This window comes from Macrosteles quadrilineatus, unplaced genomic scaffold, assembly GCF_028750875.1.
Source record: "Macrosteles quadrilineatus isolate MER2022 unplaced genomic scaffold, UCM_ALF_1.0 Scaffold_3__2_contigs__length_128488019, whole genome shotgun sequence".
NCBI lineage: Eukaryota > Metazoa > Arthropoda > Insecta > Hemiptera > Cicadellidae > Macrosteles > Macrosteles quadrilineatus.
The window spans coordinates 113,962,511-113,980,852 of NW_026542596.1; the positions used below are offsets into that span (position 1 = coordinate 113,962,511).

General features: G+C 34.5%; 1 protein-coding gene across 13 annotated transcripts in view; it reads left to right on the forward strand.

Moving 5' to 3' along the window:
* LOC128991111 (disks large 1 tumor suppressor protein-like) overlaps window positions 1-18,342 on the forward strand; it is a 429,939-nt gene that overhangs the window by 315,041 nt on the left and 96,556 nt on the right. For all 13 annotated transcript variants that reach the window (XM_054413854.1, XM_054413856.1, XM_054413843.1 and 10 more), the window contains one exon: window positions 3,494-3,532. In XM_054413854.1, the coding sequence (XP_054269829.1) occupies window positions 3,494-3,532 (39 nt within the window). The remainder of the gene's footprint in view (window positions 1-3,493; window positions 3,533-18,342) is intronic.

Genomic DNA, 18,342 nt, shown 5'->3' on the forward strand with positions numbered 1-18,342 from the left:
AACATCGTGCATCGAAGCTTTAAACAGTGCGGTGATTTGGAAACGGATAATGACTTGTTTTGCTAAACTTTTCTCGCTTATTTAATTGATTATACAATCTCTTTAAGCATAAGAAATTAACGAGCTAAATAATATTTATCTTCCATTTGTTAGTAAATTTATTTCCGTAACTAAGTAAGACATTTCAATTCTAAATTATAAATGTAGAATTTCAATAACTGAATCATGGATTTCAAAGAAATGTTAGCTACAATGAGATTTTTTAAATATTTCGTAGTATTTTCGATATAAGAGGGTTATATCGAATATTAGAATTAAAAAACATTAATCAGTTATTCGGAAAACATTTTTTCTAACCTTAATTCAGTGTAGCCCACGTGAACCCGTCTGTCCTAAATCTATTCATGTGTCCAAAATAAAATGCATTGATTCTCCGTTGATATTAAATTAAGCTAAAATTATGCATTGCATTTTGGTTATTTTCTATTTCAGCTTTAATATAAGATGTATTTAATACTTCCATGATCAAATTATCTATTCTATCTGTAGAAGATATAACAGCTTTTTAACCTTTGTGACCATATTTTTTTAATTGTTTGAACAAATAACAATTGTACAACAATGTGAAAAAGACGATAACTTAATTTTACACTTGTGGCGAGAAGGTGACTTTTCGTAACGATTTAGTATAAATCCGCCAGAAGCAAGCGTACAAGCGTCGCCCGGCTGGACGGCCTCTCCTTCATGCATATTCAGAACAGCTGATTACATGCATATGCATTGTCCTTTAAACACCATCGCTTGGCATTCCGCGCGTCAGCTGCCGCGCTTTTGGCACACTTTGCATCAGAGCGAGAAATATCACCGGGATTAAAGTGCTGTTTAGGGACGTCGAATAAAAAATTAGTGAAACTATTTGATTTGACTTTTCTCAACACTAACGAATACAGTAAGGAATTATTAATATTGCACACACAATAGTCTAGGCGGCAAACGGTATTTGACCGGGTCGAAGTAAAAGTTTATGGGCCAGACGGAACCATTTGAATTGTTATTCGTGTTTTAGTGCGATCTTGATCAGCCGGTGGATATTAGGTTGTTTATTGCTCTTACTGAAATTAAACCGATAAACAGGTTTATCGCTTGTTTACATCTTTGACGAAACTCGTTCTATAATTATCTTGTTTACTGAAATGTTAATGAAAACCTGTTACAGTATTATAGTAGGTGATCAAAGTGTAGGTGTTATAAAATGATGTTCATCTTAATCACTTAAAATTATCTTGTTTTCTGAAAATGTTAGCGAACACTTGTTGAAGTCCAGTTATTTGATTTTGATTTTCGAGAACCTTTTACAGTAATTATATCAATCAATTCCATCTTGTAAAATCGATATTTTCAAAATGTATCAACCTTTTCAATTATCTCTCAAAATACGCGTGCACCACACAGGGCCATGACAAATTGAGTGGCAAAGACTATAGGCCTACAATATCATAAGACTACAAGATCGCGCCACTCATCCTACCCTCATCCTTCACTTTGGGATAACATACTCGCATAGTGGCGTCCACATCTTAAATATTTGATGTAATTGATTGATTGATAATTAAATTGATAAGCTTAGTGTTTAAGTTCTGCTGCTGTTACAACTAAATATCTACTCAAATGTTGCCTTCAAACCCCTTAAATAAAACACTTAAAATCCTTCCTCTCCATCTAAACCTTACTTTAAATCCCTTATAAAGTTTATATTTAACACCTCACACCTCACATGCAAACTCTTTATTTATTAATGCAGTACCTCGATAACAAGACTCTTGGTGATTACTAAATAAGACTTGTTATCAAGGTAGACTTCTTATCGAGAGTTGCAATAACATGTGTTTATCGTTTATGGGTTACAAGATTTTAGGGCATTAAAAATGACACATATTGTGACTTGATATCAATGGTATTGTTATCAAGGTTGCACTGTATTCACATTAAAGTTTAATTTGATCAGAATGGCACATTTTATCGCACATAGTATTGTTTTCCAGGCTACACAAACCCAGGTGTGTGTAATGCATCCTATGATTTCCGTCATGAATCCTATACTTTCCTCGGCTCAACGTATCTCCATTGTAGAAAAGATGGAACTAAACCTGTTATCCGGGTTTGTTAATTAGTTCTCGCTGGAAAGTGATTAATTAATTCCATCACCTTCGTTTTCAATGTTGACGGCTCTGCCGCCTCTCCGCCTTTTAGAATTTAGCGCCGAGCAATTTGTAGCTTTGCGTTCTCATTAAGTTTTGTTTAAACTTTGTTTTCTCGATTCTGTTGGATATATTTATTTTTAGGGTTTAACTAATGGATTATGTGATTTGGAACAGAGTATAAGTCGAAATGTAGGCCTATAATGTTTCAAATCTGCGTTGAAACAACTATTTATTATCAGTGGTTGTTGTATTTTACATTTTTAAATATTTTTTTATGTTGTAGAATGAATACTCGTATGTGTATCATTGACCTTGTTAAAATGTCCATCATTTGATTTATTCAGCTATGTGGCAGTTAAAAACTAACAGCGTTTAACATATCAACACTTGTAAAATGTGAACGTTGATATATCAAACTAAGCAAATGAAGAAATTGGTTAAAAACAATGTCATACACGTTTCTGATGGTTAACAACTGGATCTTGTATTTAAACAAATCCGGAAAAGATTTGATTCATTTTAATGAATCACGTAGTAACAAGATATAAAGGTCAGCATTAATTAGTCAAAAGCCATTTCAAAATCCTATTAAAGGCTGGACACTTTTCAACGACGGCACCTAATGTTGTTTTTTTCGCGAATCCTAATCTAATAAAACTAATCGCATGTTACTTTAAGTTGAACACACAAATACAGAAGAAGGCAGATATCGAAAACAAATTTGTTTAAACTCCCTTAAGATGTGAAACGTAAAAATCAATTATTATTTAAGTCCAAGCGTTTTACAGACTACTCTATTTTTATTGTTACTAGAGGTTGTCCAGTAGTCGGAAACTACCAAAGTATTTAGGGCCTGATGTAAATTGTACAAATAGACAAATAGACTCCTCTATTTTCACTCCACGCGGTAAATAAAAACACGTGATTGGGATTTCTTTCCTTGTTTTGATTTTATGTTTATATTTCGTCACCAGCATGGCAACCCATAAGGCCCATGCAAAATATTTTACATTTTAAATTCATTTTTGTGTTTATTTTTAAGCCTACAGTATTTTAAATAATAAAGGGATTCTGGACATATACAAGAAAATATCTTCCCCAGCGATGCACATGAGCTGAGAAAAAATGGTTTGAAGAAACATGCTTGCTAATACTTAGATATGTTTATTGCATCATACTGATCGCCTCATTGTTAAGGTTTTTACCCCCTTCCTTGCTCAAACTACCTAAGAGAAGGTTATGTTTTTACATGGTACTGGTATTGTATTCTAAACATTGTTTTCTTTTTCCAGGCGCATACGCCGTTATTGGGATCTGGAGACAATAAACACGTGAGTTTTGTTTGACGTATTCGTCATTTTAGTCTATAATTTACCATGATCGCAGAATTAATAGTGGGGTAAAATAAATAGTGTCTCGCTATTTGTTGTGTGATACGCCATAACTAGTGTTTAAAAGATGTTTAATTTTACTTCCACTTGTGAGGCATACGGAATGTCATTCCCAGGGCTGAACGTGTCAGGTGTAGCTCGATCGATGACCTGGGTTCAATCACTGACAATCACTAATATTAGTTGTTAATGCAATAGGCCTAACGGCCATTTGGTTCAAATACCACCTTGAGATGTAGGTTCACTTATGTAGTAGAAGCTATAGGTTTGTAAGCGAGATGAATGCTTGATACGTGATATTGTGAAGAGCTATGCTGCTAGCTCAGCAGGAAAGAAATTCACTCCGTACAAGATCTATTTTTTCCGCTCCTAGAGTACTCCCTCCAACTCTGGTTCCTTGACGAAATCTAATAGGTTTCTATATCGGGTGGACCTCTAACTCCCAGTCGCTAAGTGTATTATTTAAAGGATAGCATTGTTGATATTTGTGGTTTCTGCACGTGTTAGCCTAACCATCCTTGTGCCTATTAATGGAGTCATCTCCTGAAATTCTCTTTGAATTTCTCTGAAGTTCTGAGGCTATTCCTCCTTTACTGCGTTCCTCCTAGCTTTGTCAGACTCTATCCTTGAGCTATAAATTGCACAGTAAACCAGCAAAATGGACTTCTCTTAATGTACAAATTTTCATCCAAGACACGTTTACATCCATGTGTTTACAATCGAATTGATACAAATTGATTACGTAGTCGTACTTCGCGTCTCGATGAGTCAATTTGTCTATATTTGACGCGCTTAACTTATATCACGACTCCGTAATATGGTAGTCACTAGTCAGTCAGCATGTCAGCATAGTCTGTTACTGCAGAATATGCAGAATATTTCCATAACCGACCAGTTCATCGTGTATGTGACTGACTCATAACAATGACTCAGTACGTCAGCGGATTGTTCATTATTATAGACTTGTTTGCACAATTGTCAATTTAACCTTAGAGTGAGGAAGCTATTGCTTGTTAAAGCGGTCAATTCAACTGCACCAATGATGCTCTGTATTGACGTTGCATTTTACATTTGAAAAGGAAGTATTTAAAGAAAAACTTTAATCCGTAGAATTGAAAAGTCGGCTTTTCGCTAATTCTTAGCCTTCAGAAAAATCCATATAACAAAACCTTAACTCCTTACTACCTTTCCAATTTTTTGATGGAAATAAATTGTATTTAATGAACACAACTCGTTGTTTGGAGATTGTATGTCGAAGAAAAAATGTGGGTCACTTGTTATTTGGAGAAAGAGCAGACATTATTTTTAATCTACCGGTAATGTTTAGGGTTGGTTTTACACTGACATAATGACAGTGTTTTGTTTGAGGGCGTGTAGAGTATTTTTACATAATCCATGTTTCTCGGGAACCTCTGAAATAAAGTAAGAGGCTTACCTATTGTTTAGCGGATTTTGAGAGTTGCTGCTTTAACGCTATTATGCGTTTTCAAACGGTGTCCGGGCAAATGCGGACACGGAATATTGGGGACACATAATTAAAGAGGGCATAAGCGGACACTAGAGATTACTGCTACCTGACAAGGGGTTGACAGGTCTCTGCAAATATTTCAAGGGCGGAATATTGCGGACACATGTATCTACGATGGGGAAAAAGGTGCGAGGGAGAAAGGCCACGGGTATTTGGCAGTTTAAATCTTTATCTTTCTATTTATAGCTAGACTCTCCCTATACTATTATACGCGTTACGTTTGTGCTTACAATGTTTTAAAAAAATGCTCCAAGGATTTCCAAAACTGGAACTAATAGCCTTCAAAAAATGTTGTTATTTATTATGAATATTTTGTGGAGTTTACTGTTAATAATTAAATTTTCATTAGAGATCGCTTGCCAGATTGACAATGTTTGTTAGTTAAATAAAGAATAGAGACAGGGCATCGCTAAGAGATATTGGTTTTCTTTATTGAGTTTAAAATGTACTAATGTTTCTGTGTAGTATGATGTCAGGTATCGTACGTTACTCGCCCGATAAGCTTCACTGTTCTCGCACGAAAATCCTGTGAAAATCCGCAAACCGTCGTGCTTGCACGGTAAAACACCACTTACCAGGCTAGTAGTGTAATATACTATTCCTGTAGGCCTGTCAGAACTGTACAACGTGTCTATCGGCTTGGCAATCAATTGACAAAGGTAACCCGATGTCAAATATGAGCCTATAAACTATGATATATGGTATGAGAACTTTTATAACATTAAGCCTTGTATAGTTTTAATGTTGTCCAGCTTCAAAAAGCGCGATATATATCCAAAATTTGGCATTTTTATTTGATGCATGTTTATTGACAATAATTTGTAATGAATAATTGACAAATGATAATGGACAACACTCTATCTACTTGTTATAACTAATCCTATAGAACTCGATAATAGAATGATGTTCAACTTATATTCCAGCTTTCAATAAGTAATTAAAATACAAACAATAGGTCTTTTTATAAATAATACATTAAACTTAAGTGATATTTATAATGTCAAATATATTGGGGGTCGATGTAGGCTATATAAACATTAAAAATGGTAGAGAAATTAGTTTACACTAGTGTACTTGTTGCTCGAATTCGAGCAATTGCTAAGTGTTACAGGCGTTATTTTAAAACGAATAACAGTCATAATTTCTGATGACTTTAAAAGATTCGACTCAAAGATTATGGAAATACTCAAGATGTACATAACAGATCGATATAATCAACATTTCTTGTAAATAAGGTATCATTTTTCAAAAGCTGATCTTGTTTTTTAGTGTTTTCTACAAATATCCTTACTCATAGCCGCATTATTTTGTCCATAATAACGATTATAAATTCTAAAAAAAATTATTTCTATTTCTTCCCCTATGTTTCCATAGTTTGCAAATCGGCTCTTTCAATGATTACTAAGAAATGGAGCAAAGTGTCAATTCAGATTTCTTTTTAATATTAAATTATCCAGGCTCTCTCGCTTTTTTCCATTGTAATATTTACGCCAACCAAAATTTAAATAGTAAATACTTCATTTCAACCAAGTCAGTAAATGTTTGTAACAAACTGTTAAATTAGCAAACTTATTGCCTGTTTACAATTAATTAACATATGTTCTTCTTCTCACTTCTAATTTCTGACAACAGCTGGAGTTTCATAACAGTTTTTGTTTCCCATGTTAATCTTATGGAGAAATACGAAATTTAAAAGGGCCCAAGGGCCTCACTCTCTAATTATTTCCCTAAAAAGACAATTTCCTGCAAAACTTCACGTTACGCTCTTTCCAATGACACCTAAAACATGTCAATCGGTTCAGTAGTTTCGGAGGAGTAATTGTCACAAAAAACTTGCTTGCGTATTAAATAAGTATAGATTTGTAAACCTAATATACATGTAGAACTAAAGCGAAACATATCAAATATACTTCTGAACAATATTATCAATACGTTAGTTATAAAAACTGTTTCAAGTAAATTGATTAAGTTCACTGGTATTTTTCTGTTTGGAATTTTGCAAACGTACAATTCACGGTGCGCGAATGCCAGAGTAGGGGTGTTACTGGTATTTTTCGTTTGGAGTTTTGCAAACGTACAGGGCGAGTTTACCTGGGTCTACTGGGTACTATTAGATGTCAGTTTACTTCTTACCGTCACAGTGTACGCATCGTTCGGTATGGAAGTTATAAAAAATTGTTTAGATTGTGTATATAGGGAATAATCGTTTACCGTGATGCGGCACAACAGGATAGGCATATAGGAATAGCACAAATAGAAATTCGCTAAACATATGTCTCATGGCAAGACCTAGACCCGGAACCGAAACAGATTTTATTTTTTTTTTTGTTTTAAGCTCCCCAGAGGCCAAAACAGTTCGTTCAAATATGTATGTGCAATCTATTTGTCTATGGCAATATAGAGATATTTGTACATGCGTCCATTACCACTATAACTCAAGTAAGAAAAATACGATTTTGGCAACATTTGAAACAAACGTGTAAAAATCTACGTTTTTTCAAAGGAGATCGAAAACCAGCATGGCCGGACTAATAAAGTTAGAAAACCAAATGTCAATCTGGCGAGCGATCTCTAATAAAATATAATTATCAACAGCTTTAAAATCAAAGCTAACAATTAATTATCAAAGCTCTACAAAATATTCATAATAAGTAACAACATTTGTTGAAGGCTATTAGTCCCAGTTTTGGAAATCCTTGGAGCAATTTTTAGAAACATTGTAAGCACAAACGTAACGCGTATAATAGTATAGGGAGAGTCTAGCTATAAATAGAAAGATAAAGATTTAAACTGCCAAATACCCGTGGCCTTTCTCCCTCGCACCTTTTTCCCCATCGTAGATACATGTGTCCGCAATATTCCGCCCTTGAAATATTTGCAGAGACCTGTCAACCCCTTGTCAGGTAGCAGTAATCTCTAGTGTCCGCTTATGCCCTCTTTAATGATGTGTCCCCAATATTCCGTGTCCGCATTTGCCCGGCATTCTTTCAAACTGGGTTTATTTGTATAAATAGTGTTCAAAGTGAGGCTCTCTTTATTATTTAGTATGTTCTGCTGAGTACACGTTTTGTTTATATTTTTGTTCGGTTGTTTATCTTGATGCAAGTGAGCCTACTGTGCTCCAAGGGTCATGATTTACCATTTTGTGTAACTTACTTTCGATAGTTTGATTAAGAATAGAGAAGATCATGTAACCAGAGATGACTGGATGGAGTAAGCCAGCTGATATAGTCCACTGATCCCAATGAATGAATGGCCTTGGCCTAGACTGATTAGTATTTATCACCAAAGCCAACAGTCAACTTGAGCACAGCCGGACACTCAGTTTTACCATAGATAAAACATATTCTCAGTAGGTTTCCTATCCTTATGGATCAGCTGAACACAATTTTGTCTTAAGTTCCGTCCAGTGCACACACTGGAGTCGTGTTTTGTTTACAAATACCTAAATACCTTTTGAAATGGCGGCTATACGAAGGTAGGTTTTTAAATTTTTTTCTTGTCATTTCAGTTATTTAAAACGTCGTTAAACCAAATAAAACGGTCTAATGATAAAGACTAACTCGTCCACTAGTTATATAGCCAAACATTTAAGCCCAAATCATGAAATTAACCATAAATTAATTGAAACAAAATTTCGTCGACACTCGTAATCAGTAACATCGGACATAAACTATACACACAAAACTAGCTTCAAAATTTACAAAGGGACAAGAAGTCTACTTGTGTTTGTTAGTCTATGGTTTTATCTAACAAACCTAAAATCATTAGCTACCCTTTTAGGAGTAGATATTCTGCAGATATAACTTGACATTTGTACACACACGCACACACGTAGGCCTACACTAACACTTTTAAATGTTTAAAATCTACCTCACAACAAGAGGTATATGGTATATATAAATAATATCGAAAATGTGATAAAAATACTTGTTGCATTTACAAATGAAGAAAAAACCCCCCAATCTTGGGATCTACAGCGTTCACAGTTTAGTATAGTATGATAATTCTCTCCACTGATGTCCTCCCACGCGGCAGAGCAGTGATGTTTCAGTTTCAAGGCCAGCGGCCGTACAGCTACAGCAGTGTTGTAGTATTGTGATGACGTAGATCAGTCGGCCAAGGCCGGTCATTCATTGAGCGCCATAGTAGTAGATAGTAGACAAACTAGATAGTAACAAAACCAGGTCTTAGGCGATAATTTAAAACGATCATTTATCTCTTACTGAAAAATGTTTCATGAAGTTACTTCTCGCCATAAAGATATGAAAAATTGTTCTAAGTAAAAGCAAAAAACTTATCATTCTGCCCTGGTATCACAGAAAGGTTTAATGTTGTGCCAACGTCCAATTACCTAACTGTTAATTAATTTTATTTTAAAATTCATCATATTATTATTATTGAATCATTAATTTACCAAGTCTTAACAAGGCTTATCTCCAATCAGCATGCATCAGGTCAGAGCGTTGTAATCAAAGCTGTCATTTAATCAGACGACCTAATCACCTTGCTAAATCAATATTGGGTCCTCTACATTGTAATCAGATTTTAAATGGTTAAATGGTAAAAAAGCAAAGAACGCTTAGTAACTTAATAATGCAAAACATAACCATACAAGTCTAACATATCTTGATGACTAAAGGAGTTCAAATGTTTTGTGTTGGGTTGTTACAGAACTAGTACCTACAGAAATAGTCCTTTTTTTCTCCAGATTAAGTAAATTGTTGGAAATGCATCGAGAACATTACAGCAAGATTAATTCCAAATTGAACAGTCTTTACACACTTATCATTCAATTTTAGATTAAAATTACTTGCTTATGCCAGAAGGTGTCAAACTTTCATGCTACAGTATACATGTATCGGGTAGACTTCCGTATCGGATGGCACAAACAACCGAATGAAAATATCGATTGATATATCGATTATTCGAAATATCGTTTTATTAGTTAGGTAAGGTCATCGATATAAACAACTCAGTTTTTACATCGTTGGGTAAGGCCTCCTAACTAGGTAACCTAACTTAGTAAGGTAAGGCCTTAGTAAGGTAACCTAACTAACCAAACGATATATCGAATAAAACAATCGAATAACCGATATTTTCATTCGGTTGTGTCAACAGATACGGAAGTCTACCCCATGTATCAGTCCTCGTCTTCAGCAATTGACAATGTGACGTCACTCTCCCGTGTTTCTCAGTAGCTACGAATGTCGTCCGGCTTCGTAAGTTTCACGGGTGCGTACGAAAAAATGCTTAAATACCGCTAAAACTATGCGCGTAATGTTAAACCCTGTTTGTAGTGTTTTAAATACTCTACAAAAATAGGTCGATGTGGTTTATTGTACAGTACTGTGTATAAATGCTGCTGAAGATTAGGTATAAAAGGGTTGAAGCTTGTACAGCATGAAATATTGGACGTTTGACACCTTCTGGCATAAATAAGTCGATTTACTAAAATACCCCCGTCGCAGCAAACCTGCATACTAAGCGAATTTCCATTTACCCGGCTTGATTTCTTTTAAAATATTTCCTATAAATTTTCAGATTTTTTTCTTTTTAAATAACATAAATTTTAGTGAGTAGTTAGGTTTGCTGCTACGGGGAAGATGTTGAGGTGTGTTTTTTTCAAATTGAAATATTGATAGCTTAGTATGAAATAAACCAAATTGCCAAATTTGATTCAAATATATCCATAAACAAGCAAACTACAACAGTTTATTTATTCTCCATAAGAATAACATAGGAATTTTAAATTTACAATTTTTTAAATTTTCTCCGTAGTCAATGAACATTCAAAAACACTTCAATATATTAAATTATTTGTTTTTTAAGATTTTCAAAATGGTCTTGAGAGAAATTTAGAAATTTGAAGTTTTTAGGGTCAAAAATGAGAAAAACCCATTTTTACCCTATAAAACCCCCCATAAACCCCTGATCCCATGGTCCGATTATGCTGGTTCGCGAACTCGTTCGAATAAATGTAGGTTTACACGTTTGTACCAAATTTCATCAAAATCGGATCAATTTTGCTCGAGTTATCGCGCTAACGGACACACACATATATATATATATATGAATTTGAACGGATGGTGTTTTTGGCCTCTGGGGACCTCAAAACGAAAAAGTAAATCGGTCCCGAGTCTAGGTCTTACCATGAGACCTACGGTAATAGCTTATTCCCTATATGGGAAATTCGCTAAAATTACGTTGTAATGGAAAGTTTCGAAATAAGGTGTTCAGACTGTGTTAATTTGTAATAAAGTTACATTGTCCCGGCTCAAAGTTCTGTGTAGGCCTCTTTCCATTGACGCAGATTTTACTAATTACTACGTGTAAAATAATACAGTTAGTAGTCCCGTTACTGGAATTGTCATAATGGAGGTATCAAGTAACAGCTGGGATATTCCGCGAAGCTTTTACAGCGCCGTCTATGAGGGATCAGAGAATTTACTGCCCCCGTGTAACTCGAGCCCTAATCTAGCATGTTTTGTTAATTTAGCTAAACCCACCGGGAAGATTCCACTTTATTTCGGTCGTAGCTGTAAAAGAAGCTTAGGGTAATTTAGATTTCGTTGTGGCAGACAACAATGGAGGTTCCACGTCTGTTTGGTATTGCGAGTTGGTGATTCTGGAAACGTTATACTATCATAGCACCGAATTATAATGTCGGTAGTATAGTATTCGGTGCTGAGTGAAAGAAATAATAATTTGTCACTGTAATATTTTAGAAATATTATTGCACTGGTAGAACGTTACAGTTTACTATTTCAAAAGAATTTGTGCAACATGATTCGGTGGTCTATTTCTTTTATTCGGTGTTGTTATTGCGTAATTCGGCACCCTAGGACCCCGAAGTACCACGGAGCCAAATCCTATGTTAGGTGCTATATGAGACGAAGATGACGATTCGTCAGTGTATTGTTTTATAATATTTTACAGTTATTTAGAGTCCTTTACAATTTGTCATTAAATAATGCCTTATGACGAAGTTTAAGAAGTTTTTTCATTCTATAGATGTCTTCATTGCATGTGTACTGTCCCGTGTCCACTTGTTCGATTGGGTAAATATACGTGATGCATCACGGTTGAACCCGATTGTACACGTACAACTCTGTTAGAACAACAACGTATGGACGTAGAATCAGCGCATATTTCAGAACGTAGAGACATGGATACAGGTGAGTTTTGAACCCAATTGTACATGTACTACTCTGTTAGAACAATAACGTATTGTGCAACGTATAGACGTAGAATCAGCGCATAGACGTAGAATCAGCGCATATTTGAGAACGTAGAGACATGGATACAGGTGGGATTTTGAACCAATCGAAGGCCTGAGTCGCGGCCTGGTCCTATACATTACGTAACTGTAGACTTGAATGGACGTCCCGCTACACCCCCCCTCCCCCCCCCCCGAACATAGCGGACCACTTTTCCTACAAATAGTATCTATTGTACAGTTTAATGTGAGTAGCGGTTTACTTATTAGATCCTTTATGATATTTTTTGTTAAAGCGATTCTGACCCTCTTATAAATAACCTGAAATCGTCCGCATGCACATGCTTGCAATAGTGTTTTATTTTAACCATCAATCAGATCGTGTAAATGGTCTACAGATCACTTAAGGTACGGAAGTTGCTTAAATTATGTTGAAGTGAAGGCCCGAGAGGAATTATGGTTATGTATATGCGATAGTCGGTTCCATTATATAATTTCTGTAGTTTTTGTGTAAACCTGTTGGCAAATATCATGATAAATATACATAGATAGCTTCTTTATGATATTATTTGTTGCTTTTCACCGTAATGAGAATACAAAATATACAATTGCAAACCTATAAATATAGGCTATTTTATCAGATATACAATGCTATCGTTGGTTAGATTTAATTTCTATACTACATTGTACAAACATATCGAATCAAAAATATCGAAGCCAAAGTAGCCTCAATCGTCAAATCTTATAAGAAACTGTGATATACTGTACAGAAAATTTCCAGAAGGATTTTTTTAACGAAATGTTACAAAGAGAATTTTCCCAGGTAAATATAAATTACAACTCGTACTTAAAGAGTCGTCATTTAACGTTTTCCCTCGCAATTCACCGCGCCGACAATAACCCCGCGTTTCGACTAGTTTGCATTTCGACGCTAAACAAATAGCGGCATAAATCGCGGGCGAAATGAGACCTCGGAGTCGGACGGAAACTTGTAGAATGGATGTGGCAGGTAGGACGTAAATGATGGCGACCATTGTGGCATTATAAAATGTGGCATTGTAAAATGTGGCATTATAAAAGCGGCCTCGCGGCTGCAACGCGATTTTGCAACACTTTTATTTCCGGTGGGTGATTTGTGACGGCTTAGTTTGTGTGGAAACCCTCCAGTGATCGGTTGTAAGTGTTGTGTTGTTGTTTTAGTAAATATTTGCTGGGTCTCTTTAGTTACTGTGTTTCGATTGAGAAAAATGTTTGATTCGATGAGCTGGTTAAAAGATGTTTTGGACCTTGGTGGTAGGTAAAAAAAAACGTTTTGTACAAACAGGATTATGATAATCCATTATAAAGGCGTTGAAATGTATTTAGGCTTTATAGCTCGTTTTAACAATACTTCGTCGTTGTCATTCATCACGACATGTGTAGCTAATGCTGAATCATTAAGTAGATAAATGATTAGTTGTACTTTTGTTTTCATTTGTGTTTACGACCGATCTTGAGACTCAGTCAGGTGAAAAAAAAAATTTTTATTGTTCCCCCTATAATCCACAGTACCGAACATTATTTGTTACTAATTCTAATATTCGGTTCAACACGAAACATATTGTGTTGAAATAATAACGCTAAGATATTGTTGGAAAGAAGTAAAAAACGTGTTGGTCTTTTCTTAAAAATAATGCTCTATGAAATTAGGAATTATTATATGGGTTGAAGTTGTCTTGTGAGATCTTTTAAAATTATACTTGTTGAAAATTGTACACGTAATTAATAACAAGACAAGTTTTGGATTTAGTTTTGAAAATATAACTTGTATAGAAGGTGAACCGAACAATGCCCCCCCCCCCTTTTACCTTTCAAAGATCATTTCTGTTTAATACAATTATTATTAGGTAATAAAGATACAAATTAACGATAGAATTTATTTGTAAAATTGTACGACGATAAATAGATAAACTTCCTCAATCAAATTACAATTACAAAAAAGTAGCCTATTACTGTAATGGAAAAATTAGGATATTCTACAGACGTTTTCAAATCTTTACAAGAGCTTCACATCCATGGGTTATAATGTTTTTGTTGTTCATATAGAAGACATAATATTTGTTTAGGCTCACCCATGATGTTATAAATGCTACAAATGTTTTTTTAATAACAATTAGCAACCGTAAGTAGTAATGCTAGTAGTTTGTTGTCATTTTTATTTTATCACATATTATAATGTTTTTTCGTAATACTAACTATTTTCAAACACTGTTAGCATTTGTTAAGTTTTAAACTCGTAGAAAATAAAATAATATAATTAATATACTTGTTTTTAATTAACATAAATTATGATTGTTGGAGGAAAGATTTAACAAATTCTATAATTGGTTGTAATATTGTTTTTGGTAGCAAAAACATGTATAATGATGCTAGTTCCAACCCTGTTCCAAAGCACGGGTAAACCTGGGATTAATTATTTAAAGACCGAAGGACAAAATTAAACTGATAATTGGTAGTAGAACAATAGCAATCGAATGCAGATTGGTCTGGTTCTGTGGTCGATCTGACCAAAGTCCGTCCCTAGACTTTGTGTATGTCGTGTTATTAAAGTAGCTCTCCCCAATATCCCCATATTAAACTGGGTCGTATACATTTTATCGCTCAACAACGCCGGCCACGACTTAATTAGTTTGCCTAAATTGAAAAGATTTACACTCATTTAAATATGTAATTAATATAAGCATAGTTTACATAACAGCATTGTTTTTTACTCATTATAACACGGGTAACGGTCCAATGAAGTTCAAGGATTGAGAGAGACGAAGTAAAATTGTTATGATTCTTACTTCAACTAATCAGCTGTTCAGGCCAATTTAATCGTTGAGTGGTGCAATTAAGTGTTTGGTATGTTTCGTTGCATCACTGTCAGTGGCAATAAGAGGTTATAAACGAAAACATAACCTCTTAGAAGTTATGAGTGGAGTGATTTTTAATAATTAATGCACTGTCGTAGGTAAAGTAGTGTACGCAACTATTGCGTAAAGATAGTGTTAACGACACGTGTGGAAAATTTAAGGTACGAGCCTTGGCAAATGCCTTAAAAACTTATACGAGTGTCGTTAACACTATTTACGCGAATTGCGTACACTACTTTAACTATGTCAGTGTTTTAATTACTAATAGTTACTTCTTATTAACTTCTAAGAGAGGTTATGTTTTCGTTTATAACCTCTCATTGCCACTGACAGTGATGCAATGAAACATTGTATCAAACACTAATTGCACCACTCAACAATTAAATTGGCCTGAACAGCTGATAATTTTAAGTTCGAATCATTACAATTTTACTTCTCTCTCAATCCTTGAACCTCATTGGTCCGTTACCTGTGTTGTTATGAGTAAAACTATGCTGTTATGAAAATAAACAATGCTGTAATGTGAAACTTTTAAATTCTAAGAACTGAACTGAATCGGCTAGGTACTTAAAAAAAACTTTCGTTGGTAAATAGTGTTAACGACACTCGTACTGCCAATCTGATACTTTCTGCATGGTTGTGGAAGTACAGAAATTCCCCCTGAAGGTTAAAGATACTGTATAAGGTAGTAACCAATTAAGCCTAGTGATCGGCATAACAGGTCAAAATCAATCGCCATTGTAACATGTAAAACATATTTACTGTTTCCTAGGTATTTACCACATAATTGTAGATAAATCAACAAATTTAGATGTTTTATTACATCTGGAGAATGTACCAAGACCTAAAATGCTGGTAAATAATTATTTCTTATTTTACAAAGTTTTAAACGTTCAAAGTTGAGATTCGGTGGGCCTACTCAGATGTTACGACTTGTACAGTTTTCAAGTCCTGCAGAGTTTGTTTTATGCAAGATTCATTCGGTTTACACAGGTTGAATGGTCCAAGTTGCTCTATCAACGCAGCGCCCCCAGTATTGTGAAGGACCTATTGTTGGAAACCTAACTTAGTTTGCGCTGGCTGACTTTAGCAACACTTTCCGCTTGGATTTACAAATGTTTTTACGCATCGTGCGAAACTAAAATGTTTTTAAACAAGTTTAAATAACGAGCTTAACATGTTTAATTTCTGGGCAGCATAATTTTTGATGATTTTAATTCTATAAGAAACTCTGTCAAGTATTTGTTTTTGTATGGTGTGAAATCAATTGTAGGCCTATACCCGTACTTTTATGCATTACCAAGTCATGATTTCGGTCTAACAGTGAGAAATATTCAAAATCGTGTGCCTAGAAAGGTTGCAAACTTATTCCTGTTCGCAAAATCCTATAGGCTTCGTTTTTTAACTATTGGTAATTACGAAATTAATTTGACAATGTTAACTTGAGCACTTGGTCAAATATTCCTTAAATCTTCATACTATAGAAAAATTGCATCACTTCGTTTGTGCTTCATATATTACCAATCCATTTATGCGATCTCCGTAAAACTTTAGGATTTTTAACCACCTCCTCACTTCCGGTAATTCAAGTTTTATATGAAATCATCAATGTGTATCTCATAATTCTCGCTTTTAGATTAAATCGATAAAAATGTAGAAAAAAAACATAATAAAAACCAAATCTTGAGGCCGTTAATATAAAACTCTGCCGAAGTACTTTGTAAGAAGTCGTAGAGATGATGGATAGTTAATTACCTGGGCGACAAAAACAGAGCTCAGGTTTGATGTGGCCGAGATATTAGAAACACTCATTATAAATCAATCTAGTGTTCTACCTTGCTGAATCACGGACGTGAACTCACAGTCTGTTTGGTTATAATAAAAGCGTGTCATAGAAATGTCTATAAAAATTATTATATTTTATTATTGGTTAGTATTAACTTGGTGAATCACTGACGTTGGCTAGAAAATACTTAAAAATTGTATTCTAGTACTTAAAATTTATCACAAATTGGGGATTGGTTGGCTATACTTTTTTAAATTGCGGAAGATGATTTTGCGAAACCCTTGAACTAGAATCTGTCATTTGAAACTAGTGTGTCCTAATAGTAGCCTATATTTCATCACTAGGGTGAAAAGTGACTCTTTTCGACTCGAGCTCAACTTACACGGCTGTTTTTGGAGAATGGCGAAAAATATTTTTAATTGGTCACTGTGAGAACTTTGGCAACAAAGGTTCAGTCAAAGACCTTGTAAAGATTTTAACAAGTAAAATAATGAATTTATGTCGGTTATTCCTTGGTTTTAAAGCAAGATTCTATGGTCCTGGTGAAATTTTATTATTTGCAATTACATTGATTATGTACATAATTCCAGAAACTTTTAAAATATGCCAAAAAAAGGTTGGAAATTTACGATTTTTGATTTTGGAATAATAATTGTGCTTTATTAAGCTATGCACTAAAAGCCAATAAACCAATAAGAATATAAATAAAATATAAATATCTGGTTTGTACAACATTTACAATGCTGAAATAATACATATCGTTTAAGTTGTTTTGAAATTTTGTTTATATAACCAACTTCGTTTTAAATTCCAAAGTTCTTGGATACAAAATGCTCTCTATTTAATCCTTGATTTAAAAAAAATTAATCGTTCCTATTTGCGTTAATTTTGTTTTCACCCATAACCAAAAGCCACCGGTGTACTGTATACAGTACTTAATTGCTGTAAGTTCTTCTTACTTGCATGAATCGAAATATTATGTATGTACACATTAAACTTGCTACAGTATTTCCAAATAGTATTCATTACATTACAAGGAACTTTCTGAATTAACAAAAAACCCTTGTGTTACATGTTAGTTATCTCTAGATCAAGTTAATTGGCTTGGAAAGTTCATCAGAGACAGTGTCTCAAGTACAAACAGAAGAGCAGAAAATGAGGTAGGGTTTGTTCGTAGCTAGTTAAGGGTGTTAAATACTTGCAATTAGTCGACTGACCCGACATTCTTGATTGTTCTTGTGATTACCTCTTGCAATTAGACGATTGGCAAACGTCCCTAACTAGGAGAATCCCGGTATGGTTCAAGTCATTGTCGCCGTTGTG